We start from the raw sequence: 15,130 nt of genomic DNA, 5'->3' as shown, positions 1-15,130 counted from the left end.
GTGTGTGTGTGTGTGTGTGTGTGTGTGTGTGTGTGTGTGTGTGTGTGTGTGTGTGTGTGTGTGTGTGTGTGTGTTTTTGAGGATCAATTCTGCTAATAACGTTTTTCTACCTAAGAGATTTGCTACAGTACATCTATCTGTGGCCAAGAGAGAAAGTTGTTATTATTTAATAAAAACTGGTTAAAATAAAAGGAGCGATCTACACTGAGTTTTATTTGGCATCACCAGAAATGTTGGAAGAAGCTGTGAGGACTTGAAAACTATGGAAATTGTTCACCTCAGACAAAAGAACAGGCGACTATCTTTCTGTCGATCGAACTCACGGCCATGCTGATGGGTCATGGTAAGTGGAATATTTAAAACGAGTCTCACAGATAGAATCTTTTGGCTAAAGCTGGAACACACAGGGATCAAGAAGTTCAGCTCAGTGACTTTAACTGGTGGAGTTGAAGCAGATAGTTCCTGGCTACAGCTGCCTGAGTGCATCATGCACTTTAAATAAAAGATGGACGTAGCTTCCAAGACAAAAAAACCCCACCATCCATCTTCTGGCAAAATGTAATAATTAAAGTGAAAAGTCCAACTCAAAAGCAGCAGCAGAAAAACATCAGAACTGAGGGATGATGGTAGCTCTCAGAGCTCTTTCCTCTCTTCAGTCCATCAGACTCTTTACAGATAGGTTTCATGCCACAAATCTCCAGGTTTCTGCAAGTCAGACTTAATTCTGTCATCCACCAGGCGTTAAATCAGTTTGATGACTAACAGGTCAGTTAAAATTAATTGTTTTTTCTCTCAAATTCTGTCTCTTTTAGTTTAATACAACATTTAAAATGTGTGATTTGTTGGAGAGCTTATGCCAAGACACAAAAATCTGGGCTCAATGCAAAGCTCATGGAGCAGCTTAGCAGGGAAACAGCAAAGCCTTGAGGCTAAACCGAGCTGTGTGGATATGTGTGACTCGCTGAGAACCAGGCTTTTCTAAAAATACACAGTAAGGCTTGTCTGAATAAACAAAGCAAAAAAACAACAACGACAACAAAAGAAGAACTGAAAATCAATTACATAGTGAGCATGTGCTGATACTGAGGTACTGAAGGAAGTAGTGCTAATCAGATTGGGAAGTGACCTTGTTTAGCCTCTGCTGCAGTCTGTCTACAGCCTGCAGAACTGTGTCATCTTATTTTTAGTTCAATATCAGCCTGACAGTCTCATTCAAAATATTAACAAGCTTTAACCAAAACAAAAATCAAAGTTCTCGCTGAGATTATGATTATATACAGTGGTTTTAGACATTTAATAGCTAACTGGGGGAATAAGTAAACTGTGTGCTGCATATCAACCTTCATTTAAATCAAAGGATTTAACAACAGTATTGCATTAACTTTTTAGGAATTACAGTTATTTTTATTTATAGCTTCCCAAATGTGGCCTTTGTTTTCCAGCAACAGAAATCCATCAAAGTATTAACAAACCATTGAGCTGTCCATGGTGTAGCTAGCAGCTGATCCATAGATCCTAAATTGGACAGGCGAAAGTGAATGGAAGGGATGGGTTGTACTTCTGCTCTGGAAAACAGCCCGTGGTTTCCACCTTGTTGCATGTAAACCGTCTGTAGTTAGACCTATGAAGGCAACTCTGGATTACAGTGAGATGCAGACCTTATAAGAGTGTTCTCAACTTGGTTAGATGTTGTGGAAGCTGTTTTCTTGACTTTGGAAATAATTCTGGAATCATGAACTTTTGATGTCTTATGTGATCTTTCAGACCTTTTGGTGTCGCTGAGCTGATCAGGGTAACACTTCTTTTTAAGAATCTACCAGATCGTTGATGAGGTTAAGGTTTTCGCTACCTTCAGATTTTTCAGCCTAATCATGACCTCCTTCACTTACATCCATATCTCTTTGGATCTCTTGGCCTCTTGTCTAAATGATACAAATTAAAGATCACTGACCTCTTGGCTAAACTTCAACAAAAAAAATGTTACCACACAAGTCAAAAATAAAAAAGTAATAAAAACACTGGTCACGTTTGTCTCTTTTGTTTTTTTCATACTGAAGCACTTTATTATATTTTTGGAATTATAGTTTTTGCTGCATGTTTAAATCCAGAGTTTTGTTGTGCTTTCATTGTATCAGTCTTTCTCAGAACAATATCTGTATTTAGCTTGCTGTACATTTTACAACCTATAAAACACATAAATAAAATGTCAGATCTTGTCTACACACACTTACATAAAACAGAAAGTGACACAGGAATCAGTTTATAGTCCCTCATGCAACAAGGGGCAGTAAAGTCATATTTATTGTCAGGCATGCAGGGAGAGGCCTCTGAAGTCCTACTTGACATCAGAACAACTAGTTTCCTCAAAAACAATTTAACTCAAGAGAGCTGAATGACATCTTTATTGCTCTGCAGTCAGTCTGGAATAAAAACACACAAGCAGAGCAATGGAAACATGAAATGAGCACACAAATCCTTGAACATCTCAATCTCAACCCCAAAGTTAATTTAAGCTTTGTGCGGTGCACATATTCGTGGCTTGAGTTTATGTCAGATTTAAACTTTCCCATCATTTGTATCGGACATGAGTCCGTTATTCTTCACTCTTTTGGGCAGACTGAGAAATGTAAAGTATGTGATTCACCTGAAGCTAAAATAAGTAGTTGAGGACTTCTGCCAAGCAACACAGACACACAAATGTAATGTATAAAACTGAGCATTCAGAGAGGAAAGAAGTATCTGAATATTTTGCTACATCTGTTTTTAGCATTGTTTTTGTTACAGACTATTCACTTAAGCTAATAGCATACTTTCTGTCATTACTGAAAAGAAATCACTGTAAAACTCAATTAAACACACCATGCTGGTGAAACTCTTGGATTTAATATAAAAAGTGGCCAGAGCTCTGCTGACAGGACTGACTTTGAACAAGCATTTCCTGTTTCTGATCAGGAGGGATTTTGAACCAGTATTTCTTACATTGGTTACACCCTTCTTTTTGATAGCAAAACTCCAAAGTTGGCTTTTATTCAAACAGATTAACTAAGCCAGATTGTAATTTTTTTAAGTGCCTGTTGCAAAAACACATTCTGTTCTGATTTCCTGAGTTGAATTTATGGAAAAATTCCAACAATAACAAAGTTTGAGAAGAATAAAATATTACTTTTGCACCAACAAATTCCCAAAGTGCTATTTGCCAAAAACTTCTCAGCATACTGAGCAGTGTGTCCTTAAACATTTGAGGAAACTGGACAAGAGAAGGACAAAAGAAGTGATCCTAATAATCTATCTATTGCAGATGAACAGCATCTGAAAGTCATGTCCAGAAGAAATAGGAAAAAATCCAGTAAAAGATCTGAAGCAGGAATTCATCAGGGCCATCAGTTGATCCATCTCATGTCATAAGTCAACCTTAACGAAGGGAAGCCGGAAGAAAAGGCTGAGCTATGCTGACTTACACAAGAACCGGTCTGAAAATCAGTGGCAACAGGTCTTATGGAGCGATGAATGCAAATTTGAATTTCTAGTGAAATATATGTCAGTGTTTACAGAGGAGGTGAAGCGAGAGGTATAACAGTGAGTGTCTACAGTCATCCTCACCATAACTATTTACTTTAATACAAAATTTTAACTTATTTAAACATAAAGATATTAATTGAAATATTTGAACTCTTATTCTTTATTTACCAGAACACTGCTAAGTGTCAAGAATCTAAGTATAGCCGCCTAAAGGATAATGCTACATGACCTGCTGTATAGATATTTAAAAACTTGTTCAGCTCTTGTTTAGGATGCTGACTAAATATGATGAGCCGAAGGCAGCGAAAGGTTTCAAAAAGTCCTAAATTGTATTTAAAGAAAGCAAATAAAAAACAACCCACATCTTTTGTCCCTCTCAGAAAATAGGCTGATTAAATGAGATTTCAAAGACCTGATTAGCCAGTGTGGGTCAATTTTACTGTCCGACTTGTCACAATTACAGCACAGAAGCGCAGAGACAGAGATGGAAATTGGCTCTAAGGGCTTTATGAGTGTCTTTAAGAGTCTCCAGTGAGGTTCAGAAAGTCTGGCCCAAGCGACTGATATACCTCACCCAAAGAGAACGAATGAAGCAATAAAACCAAGAGATGTTAGTAGTTTTGTTCTTTTAGTTACTGTTTAATTATTTTTCATGCAGTCAGTTTGTGTTTTACTCACCCAGTGTCTTGCTTTTCAATTACATGTATCATAACAAACGGCACAAATAGTGCACTGCATGTAATTTGTCTTTCTCGTACTTTTCCCTCCTTCACTCTCAATTTAAGGGAAACGATCCGTTTAGATAAATGCAGAAGTCAAGGATAACAAAATAGAATAGGAAGTAGTAGGCTGCGGCTGGAGATTAGAAAAAAGAGGTGATAATCGCAACACAGTCCAACATTTTTACATTGTTATGTTTAACAAGACGAAGGAACAAAGGAAAAGATAGAAATCTGAGTAAGGAACCCAGAGCGAGAGCAGTGAGACACAGAGAGGAGCTGCTGGAGGATCTGACGTTTCAATCAAACAATAATAAATCATACTAGTCTCATAATAAATCACAGACTGGAGTGTTTATACTGTCCTGCCTCGCCTGTCTAAACTGTCTGTGGTTAGTCATAACACGCTCACTTTCACCACTGACCTTCTTCTCATCCTCACAGTGACACACCTGGAGAAAGTTTTATATCAAAGCAGGAGGAGCTGGGGATTACACTGACAACCACAAGTTTCTTACACTTTCGTGATCATGCTTTGACTTTAATACATTTTAACATGCTTTATAGTCTTCTAATGACATGAAAGAAAACCGTGAGAGACTGACAAAAGTTCATCCATGAAAATACCAAATCTTATGCAGTCCTAGACGGTGAAATCACAACTTGCCTACAAGATGGGAAGATGTTTAACAAACCCTGTTACTTAAGTTGGGATCATTCAAAATGAGTTCAATGTATAATATGTAACACTTATGTTTTGAAATGTCTGATTGTCTGCAGCGATGGAGGGCACATTTTCTCTTGAAATGATGATGTGATTACATCATCTTTTCAAAGAATGTTTAAAACCAGAAAAAGCCTCAAAGTTTCAGCCTCAAAGTTTTAACTAATAATATTTTAAACCTATATGCAGGTTTAAAAACTCATGTATGCATATTCGATACACCTGATGTTACTGGGTATAGTAATAATAATAATATTTCACAGTTCTTCAGACAGGATGGAGTGCAAAAGTTGAATACATCCCTGAAGACAGGTATGCTTTAATCCTGTTCTTACCATATCTCTCCACAACAAGTTTCAACTGGCAACAGTTACCAACTTCTTGCAAACACTTGCCAACCGGTTGGGGAACACAGATTTTTCCCTAGCGATAGTGGTCGCCAGGGGGTCTAGGCTTGTGTGACTGGAGCTTTAGAGATTGATTCCAGAGTGACTGCTAGCAACCTGTTGCAATCAGCTGGGGATTACTCACTGTTCCCTAGTGTGACGAGACCCTCTCACTGCCTCAAAGAAGTCCTGACCTGCAATTATAGATAGTCTTCCAAACTACACAAGCAGGCCCAGATAAACTTCTCTGTCTCATCATTTCTTTTAGTACACCTCCATCTTTGTCACCCACTTTGAGCCAGTTTATGGCACTAGCAACCAGTGGTTGCTAGACAGTTGCTCACTAGTGTCTAGTTCTTTGCTCTTAGGGATTAATAAAAAACCCTTTGCTAGACTTTCCCTGCTTGAGAGTGCTTCCAAACACTACAAGTGCCAGTTTCCAACACAGCTTCTTTTATTTTTTACATTTTTCTTTCTGTCTTTAAGACTCGCCAGAGCTAATAATGATAGCATCTAAAAGAAGTAATCACTGTGGGTGATCTGACACAAGCCCCACAGGGGAAGATATACATGTGTTTTGATAGGCTGAGAGGTACTTCTCTTGACTACAAAATACATCTTGTGAATGTAAAAAAAAAAAAGTAAAAAAAAATCTGGAATTCCCCCTTAATATTCCTAACAATTGTTTTCAATACCTTCCAGGTGTCATTATCGTAGAATTTGTGTGTTGCATTTTGCACTCGTTCCTTATTTGTCTTCTAAATCCTTGGGAATAGACTTCATTTTCCAATATGGAGCTGAAAGTTTCATCTTATCTCAACATAAGAGAGTCATATATCAGCAGAGCATGCCAGCGTGGCTTTGACCCAAAGAGTGATCTATCTTTCGTCCCAGATGTCTTCCATTCCGGAGAGATTTCAAATTCTACTGTTTTTCAGTGGCTAAACAGAAGTGCTCTGCTACAGCAGATCATCCTGCTCAGTCTCAATAACAATCACACAGCTGATAACAGTATCCGCTACTTAGCGGAATTAACAGAATTCAACAGTACATCATCGCTACATCACACTCAAACTGATTATGTGTTACGGGAATGGTATGATATTCTGAGTTGTTGGTTATTTCTCATACCAGACATTCAACACTTAAGGGAACAAGAATCTGGCTTCCCCAAAATATCAAACTACACAGTACTTCAGTATGTACACTTTCTCTTCTTCTTTTCTTCCAGTAAAATGTCCGAGGATAATGTGCAGCTTGGACTGCGGCTTCACCACACTATGCATCATCATCATCTTGCACCTTTCACTCTTGTTTAACTCTGTTTCTTTTATTTTTTTTTTACTTTTTTAACTCAAGCTCACACATCCAGCCCACACTGTTTTAAGTACTGATGACAGCTGCTCTGAGGGAGGTAAAGATGATAGAGCTGAGCGAATGACAGAAGAGCAGAGGAGAGGTGAGATTCAACTTGGAAAACGTATCATTATCCTACAACTGTAGCAAAACAAACTTGACCATTTACCCGTGTCCACTGTGTTTCATGTATCAATGGGTCAGAATAGAAAAAAATATCAAAGATCACCAGTGACGAGAACCCCATAGTGTGACATGACCCACAGGGCTAGTGGGGCAATGGAAAACACGTCTGATTACAGATCAAAATATTTTAGGTTCAACTCCTGGCTAGTTCAATACTGTAGTTTTACAGAAGGGGTAAATAATAATATCACAAACATAGGTTAAGAAGAAAGGTGATGATTAGGAAGCTGCAGTATGGCTTTATTCTGAGAAAGCATATAGTAGGGTGACAAGAGAGGAACTGTGGTACTGTTTGAGGAAGTACGACAGAGACGTATGTGATGGTGGTGCAGGACAGTAGCGAGATGTGCGATAGGAGTGACATTTGGGTTCAAGGTAGGGGTGGGATTACATCAGGGATTAGCTCTGAGCTGGTTTTTGCTAGTTGACAGGTGAGGTCAGGTAGGAGTCACTGTGGACCATGATGTTTGAAGATGACATTGTGATCTTCAGTGAGAGTAAGGATCAAGTGGAAGAGAGCCTGGAGAGGTGGAGGTGGAAAAAAGAAGAATGAAAATCAATGGAAACAAGACAGAATACATATGTGTGAATTAGACTGAGACGGGTGGAAAGGGTAACAATCAAAGAGTGGAGACAGTGAAGGTATATGAGTTTTAATTCCCTGGGTCACCATCCAAAGTAACAGAGACTACACGAAGAAGAGCGTGCAGTTGAGGTGAGTGTTGGGGGGAGCAAGACAGTACCGTCACCTGTTTGGCCTAACAAAGCTGAAGATGTTAAGGTTTTACAAGAGAGTCACCAGGATGGGAAAGATTAGATCTGAGTACATCAGAGGGACAGATGACGGACAGCTCAGGCTGAGTAGTAGTAAGGCTGAGATGGTTCAGTCATGTGCACAGGAGGGATATATTGGACCAAGAGATGTTGAATATGGAGGGAAGAGAGGACATGCAGAGGGTTGGTGTGACAGGATGCTAGGGATGCAGTGAAATGGAGGCACATGACCCATTGTGGTGGCCCCTGAAGTTGAAAGAATAATAATAATAAGAAGAAGCTAGTATGTGATATGCTAAAAAAAATTGCTTACCATAACAATTTAACTACAAACACTGAATAATCAAATATATCTATGCAATATATATATATATATATATATATTTCAAATACGTACTTCTAGTAAAACTATTACTTATTATTAATAATAATAATTTCTGTTCTGACAGTTAATCTGTCCTTGAAAACAGACTGCTTAGCTGCATCCACTCGTGCTATGCTAGCTCAAGTTAACTGTCATCTGGCTGTGACAACTGATGTGCCGGCCGAATGAATATAAGATAAAACAACACTTAAATTATACTATATAAGCAAAATTGTGGAAATAAAAGCAGGAACAGCTCATCCAAGGAAACCCATGCCACGATTCTCCTAGTGCACAGTTTTTAGAACAACCCATTCATTCCCAACTGCATGGCAAGGAGCCGTGGTAATGGGACTGTGGCCCAATACTCGTGTCCATATTGTGTGTCTATAGAAAGACATACTTTATAAAATGCTGTAAACACCATACTGGCGCAAGGACACAAGACAAGGAGCAACTCAACATTTTTAACCTGTTTCAAATCTCCAGATGCTTTTGTCTCCACAGGGTGGGTCATTTATATGGATACACCGTAATAAAATGGGAATGGTTGGTGATATTAAAGTCCTGTTTGTGGCACATTAGTATATGTGAGGGGGCAAACTCCTCAAGATGGGTGGTGACCATGGTTGCCAATTAGAAGTCGGCCATCTTGGATACAACTTTTGTTTTTTTAATAGGAAGAGGGCCATGTGACACATCAAACTTATTCGTAATGTCACAAGCAAAACAATGGTGTGCTTGGTTTCAACGTAACTTTATTCTTTCTACAGAAGTATTTAAAGCATTACTGATGGACAAAAATACTGGGTAAGGGAAAATCCAAATGACCAAAAAATATGCACGAAATATTAATTGTTAGGATGTTTTTTTTGTTGTTTTTTTGTTTTCAATTTTAGAAAAACAAAAGACGGTGGCACATTTAAAAAAATGACTGGTGGAGAAAGTAATTAGGCAAAGTAAGAAAAGAATGGACTGTATTCTAAATAACACCAATTCAATTCAAGTCAGTTTGATTTTTATGGCACCAATTCACAACAACAAACAGTTTAAAGTGTTTAAAATATAAAGCATGTCATTAAAAGCAGGCCAAAGCAAAGAAATACCAATGTTAGAATCTGTTGTAAAGCAATTCTGCTTTCCATTGGATTCATATCCTACTACTCTGCCAACATTTTCCATATGTGCCATCACACATGGACAAAGACATTTTAAAAAGGCAGAGGACACTTAAATGTAACTTTGAAAAACAGTTTCCTTAAAGGCCGTCATCTCACTGAAATAAAAATGAGATTCGACAGGATTTCTCCAGTAATTTCAGCTTCTAGTATCCTGCCGGCCTTAATCTGATTGTCCGAGTCTGTTTTCCATCGGAGACAGATTTAAGACAGGACATCAGATTGGAGTTAACACTGTTTGCCTTTCTGTTTCCTACACACCGACGTGCAGAAATCCATGGAAACACGTGACAGCTAAAACTAGTATGCCATAAGCTGAGATATCAGGAAAGCGTGTTTCATTTTTCTTATTTCATATAACAGACACGCACAGATGATGCACACGCAGAAGGTTTCTCGACACGTTCAGAAGGTGTGACTGCCTGTGCTTGCATGTATTTTGTATGAATTCATTTGTCACACGTGTGCATGAGTGCACACACACTCTCACTGTTTCTCTTCAGCAGTGTAGTACTTGTATTAGAGTTAAACAGTGCAGACACAAGCAGGTCTCCTCCATCTTTCTCCCAGCTCGCGGAAGCTGAGAGCACAAACACAGCCGTCAACTAAATCATCACCATAACATCAACAGATGTCCTGGTGTGAAAAGCCTTCTGGACTTTTAGTGTTATTATATATTATAATTACATTGAAGATCCAATCTGTAAAAAAGACAAATATGAAACTGTCCACAGTCCGTGCTATTTAACCACTAAGAACCAAGATTTAGCCAGATTTGGGCATTTTAGCTGCTCTTTGAAGGGTGCTTTTTGCTCCACTTTTCTATAATTTAATACTTACAAAGTTCACCATGTTAGATTGGTGCTAGTTTGCCTAAACAAAACCCAGACAAATTCTCCAGCAACAGGAAGATGGTTTGGTCCCCTGGGAGCCTCTATTGCCTGACTCCGTCTCAGATTACATGAAGAAGACAGTGAGAGAAATTCTCCAAGATGCTTGAAGTAACCTGCCTGCCAAGTATCTTAAGAACTGTCCAAGTGCAAAATGCTATAGTCAAAGCAACTTTAGCGCATCAAGACAGTGACAGAAATGGAGTCTACCTGCTCTCATTTTACCACTGAATTAGCTGAAGTTGGTAATTAAATTCAACCTGCAAAGATTTGGCCTTCTATAGAAATTTACATGAACTAATATATTCACAGTATAGCCAGAATATATTCAGAGTATAGCCGGGTCAAATCATAGATTTGAAATAGAAATTCCTCCAAAAATAGTGATGTCCTTTTGCAGGACAGCAAAAAGATTGACAAAAGGCTTTGCATAAATTGGAAGCCAATTATTCGCAAGCCTTCGTCAATCTGTCTGAGAGTGACTGCAGTCAGACTGCAATTTCTTTGGGCTCAAAACCGATCACTGAAACTAATTGTGATCATTAAAAGAAAAAAAAAAATCAATGAGTGGTTGTCATCCTACTTTTAGGCTATTGTGATGGAGACATTAAGGACAACTTGTAATTTACTAACACCAGCAGGTGAGTCACAGTAAATATTGATTTGACTCTAGTTTTTTCTATTTACTACACTTTATGATGAATAAAAACTACAAATAAAAAACTTTTAGTGGTAAATTCTATTTCAGTGACTACCAAGAGAAAAAACACAATGGCTGATCTTCATATCGCTGTTGCTACATTCTGTTATTGCTGTCCATACAAGTTTATCTCCTCATCATTCTCCCCAGCTGCTGCTGTGCACGTGCTGCATTAAACGGCATGATTAAACGTTAAAGAAGTTTCTGCAGAAATACAGCACAAGTGCAAGTGTGGGTCAAAGTCTGAATGTTCTCTTTCAAAATTTCCCAACGGTTCCATGAAAAGCATCTGACACATCTCATGATCAGAAAACAAGGGATTAAAAGAAGGGATGATTATTCAATTCATTTTATCACAAATGTGAGCCTAGGATAGCAACTAGCTGCACACAGTATGTGATAAAATGATATATGATCCAATAAGAAATACCTTATTTATCCCCAAAGTTGGGAAATGCTACAGTACTCAAAATGTGAAAAAGAACTGTGATTAAATAAATATCACAGTGCAAAACAATCACTCAATAAATCAAAATGTAAATGTGATTTACTCAGGAGCTTAAATCCACAGTGGATACATGGATTGTGGTATGTGGAATTGTGTTTTATCCTTGTGGTGGTAAAGCTGAAACAGATGTTAGAGAAAGCCTTCAGCTGCTTGTCCAGCAAGTGGTGCAAAGGGTGACCAAGATCCATTTTTGTCCATGCTCATTCAGCCACAGTCCTTTGGATGATCTCTGTGTCAGCTGATGCAGGAGTCCAAACAGTGTGATGAATAAAACTGGATTCAAACAGCAACAGAAATGTCCATTTCCCTCAGTGAGTAATACCTTGCCAGCTAGCAATATTCGGACCATGAAAATCTTCCCCACAGTTACATGTCTGCAGCTACAACCCTTTTCTATCACAATTAGTGCGATTTCTCCACTTTTCTTCTTACTGCTCAGATTAAAGTCCTTGGCTGGCACTCCCTCTCTCCCTCCACAGCTCCATGAAGCAATGTCAAACTACACTCACTATGTTCCCCCTCTTCTACAGATTTGCGATGCAGTTCTGTTTTACCTTCATAAAACTGCAGGAGTTATGTGGCTCAACATAATGCAACAAAATAAAGTTTGGCAGCTCACAATAGGCCACAGGATTATCTTCGTCCAGGTGCACGAGTATAACACTCCAAATGAGACTTAGTGGCAATAAATTTCTCTTGTGAAGGGCACTGAGGTAATCGTCCAAAATGTTCAAAATGTCCCTGACATTCATCAGGGACTGATGTGAGTGTCTCTTCTGTGTCATGTAGGACCATAACTGTGTTTCTTAATTGCAACTGATCACTCCGAGGAGGTCAACAAAGGGACAATTCCAGTTTTCCACTTTTCAAGATGATGAACATCTTTAATCTGCTGGTCTTCTTCTTCTTCTTCTTCTTCTTCTTCTTCTTCTTCTTAACAGCTGCTAGTTAATTAAAAACATTAAAAATTATCTTTTTGGTGTGTCAAATAGATGGAGTAATGAACTAATAAAAGTCCAGTGTGTCGTCCTCGTCTCAGTTTTTTTCAGGCAAAGACTAAGGAAAACAAACAATCTTTCAGTCAGATGACACAGAAAGGTTTAGGTGTAGGTCTTTTCGCGGGAAATGACAAATTAAAGTTCATTCTTGCCCAAGGCCTTCATTTCTTTTTGAATCAGTGAGGACAAAAACAGAACATCAGTGACGCAGTAGCGCATCCGGCTTAGGTATTTATTACAATCCACAAGTTATTGCCCTGAAAAATGACAAATGTGACCTTAATGTTAACCTGAAACAGGTTCTTGTTTATTGTGGACAATCAAAGCCTTGATCGCTGAGCAAAAAAAACATACACTCTCTCACTCAGATCCACTTACACCCCTTCACTCACTGAAATTACTTCCCTTCACATTAACATTAAAGGACGTCTGCCATCAGTCTTACATGATCAAATATGTCTTAGGCCACTGGTTATAGATAGACTGGTACAAATGTGACTTGTGCCTGCCTGTGTGTTTACCTCAGTGCCATGGATGTCCCATTGACTGATGCAGCTGAGCATGCTCTGTGGGTTGGTCCATAGGAGCAGCTCCCCTGCCGTGCGTACCGCTCATCCCCGCAGCAGAGAATGACCAGAAACGCCCTCCGAAAAGCCCGGTTTAGGAAGGCGTACAGGAAAGGGTTTAGCCCTGAGTTAATGTACCCAAGCCACAACCAGGCTGTCCACAGCTGCCAGGGTACCGAGTAGTGGATGAAAGGGTCCACTATGTTGGTGATAAAGAATGGAGCCCAGCACAGGCAGAAACAACCCATTATAACCGCCAGCGTCTTTGCTGCCTTGGTCTCAATGCGCATGCGGCTGTGACCTACAGGAGCCTGCTCTGAGGAGGAGGAACCTGTTGGTGTCCTAAGGCGGTAATGCTCCAAAGGATCTGAGGAAGTGGATGTCCTCACGGTAATGACTGGAATTGTGCCGGTGACCGGAGCAGAGCCGGCACGTTGAAGTGTCTCTATCTGCCGCACGTGGGTCATGGCAGTAACATAGATACGCTGGTAGGCTAGGACCATGAGGCCCAGCGGCACGTAGAAGGCCACTGCAGAGCAGATCAGGGCGTACGGCCGGTTAACTAGAAACACACAACTTGTGTCGTTCGAGCCTCCCGCCAAGGCTCGCCGCTCTTCAATCTGCAAAGAGAGAAGACACAGGAAGGAAAAACAAGTGAAATATGGGGCTCCCAGGAGGGGATTAGTTTAACTTAACAAAAAACAAAAACATTAAAAAAAAAACCTGGGACTATGGAAAGACTTAGGCCAGCTGTTTCCCTCTGCTTCCTGCCTTTTAGTTAAGGCGGGCTAAAGAAAGAGGTAAATGCTACATATTGTAATAATAAAGTACTTTGGAATATCCTTTGTCTGGCCAGTTGCCCATATCTTTGTCCTCTATATAAACCATGAGTAGGTCAAAGTAAATTAAAAATGTGCAGGCGGAGAATTGCCTTGAGCTGAAAGATTAATTTTATCTCATCCCTCTATGTAGCATTTGGGTGCAGTAAGGTAATGCTGCACCCTGGGACACTAGAATAAAACCAAACTATCGTCAAAGCAGAACAAAAAGTAATGTGTGACTCATCTTGAATTGAAAATGCACTCTTAATGGACTTTTAGTGTTTAAAGTGCCAAAATAATGCATTTGAAAAGCTAAATAGCAATGTCTCTATCCAAAAAAGACAACCTTGCTACAATTGCAGTTGTGAGCTGTTTAATGTAGGAATAATTATTCTTTCTACTGTCTACATCCAAGAGTTAGCAGAAACTCAGCTGAGGGGAGATTTCAGTAATGATGGAAGAAGCACGAGCCTCTTGTCACACGTTTCTGATTTGATAGTTTGGTGAAAAATGAAAACAATAATCGTTCCTACCTGTAAATGAAACTACACACAATAAGGTTTGTATACTTTTTGAGCAACTGGGTGTTAATTGGAAAAAGATTTAGGTTTAATCAAAGCTTCACACTTACATAATTATCAAAAGAAAGTAAAGAAAGGAAGTCCATCACATCGATTTCCTCCCTAATTATTGAATGTGACGTTCATCTTTGTGTTACATTTACTAGGTAACCAAAAAGTTCTTTAAGCTGACAACAGCCACATGGTAAACATGTATTCACAAAGCCTACTGAATAAACTGTAAGTAACCGTGTCACAGACAGCCAACTGTGCCGCTGTTGTTGTCCATTCTCCATATGGAGGTGGGTGCTTACTCCCACAGTGTCACTTAGTCGCGATAAGAGCCAGAATAATCTAGCTTTTTTCAAAGGATGAGATGTCAGAGTCTTGAAGTTGAATCTTGACTTTGCGGAGATGTGAAATTTTTATTTTAATACTTTAAAAAATTAGCCTTTTTGATATTATTCCTCCAGCCTTGTGATTGCAACAAGTCCAAGTACATGCAGAACAGGAGCCTCACACTTACAGCAAAAGTCCACAAAAGGTAACTTTCATCTGTGTAATTGTTTTGCTGTCTGTTGCCAACTGTGTTTTATTTTCAGCCGTATACATTTATTATACATTTCTTTGTACAATGCCTCAATATTATGCAGACCATCGGCAGATATATGCACTGAGAGATCCTCTATCCATTGCCTCTTAGCTTCGAGCAAAGGGTCGCATACCTGAGATATGTGAATCCTGGAATTAATTCTAAATTTTGGAAGTGCTTCCTTTGCCTGATTGTAATTTTTTTAGTAGCTGTTTGAGTGGACTACCTGTGGAATAGTTGAAAGGACGGCCCAACCGTTTAAACAGAGCACTACTCATTTGGACAAACC

At 39.1% G+C, this 15,130-nt stretch overlaps 1 protein-coding gene across 1 annotated transcript in view; it reads right to left on the bottom strand.

Annotated features, from left to right (window-relative positions):
• Positions 1-15,130, bottom strand: part of si:dkey-247m21.3 (5-hydroxytryptamine receptor 4) — a 57,346-nt gene that overhangs the window by 18,904 nt on the left and 23,312 nt on the right. Inside the window, exon 6 of the mRNA XM_005931869.3 lies at positions 12,824-13,488. Within this exon, the coding sequence (XP_005931931.1) occupies positions 12,824-13,488 (665 nt within the window). The remainder of the gene's footprint in view (positions 1-12,823; positions 13,489-15,130) is intronic.

The sequence above is a fragment of the Haplochromis burtoni genome, unplaced genomic scaffold (assembly GCF_018398535.1).
Source record: "Haplochromis burtoni strain Fernald_Lab_line unplaced genomic scaffold, NCSU_Asbu1 Contig_151, whole genome shotgun sequence".
Lineage (NCBI taxonomy): Eukaryota > Metazoa > Chordata > Actinopteri > Cichliformes > Cichlidae > Haplochromis > Haplochromis burtoni.
This window is presented reverse-complemented; position numbering and strand designations above follow the sequence as displayed.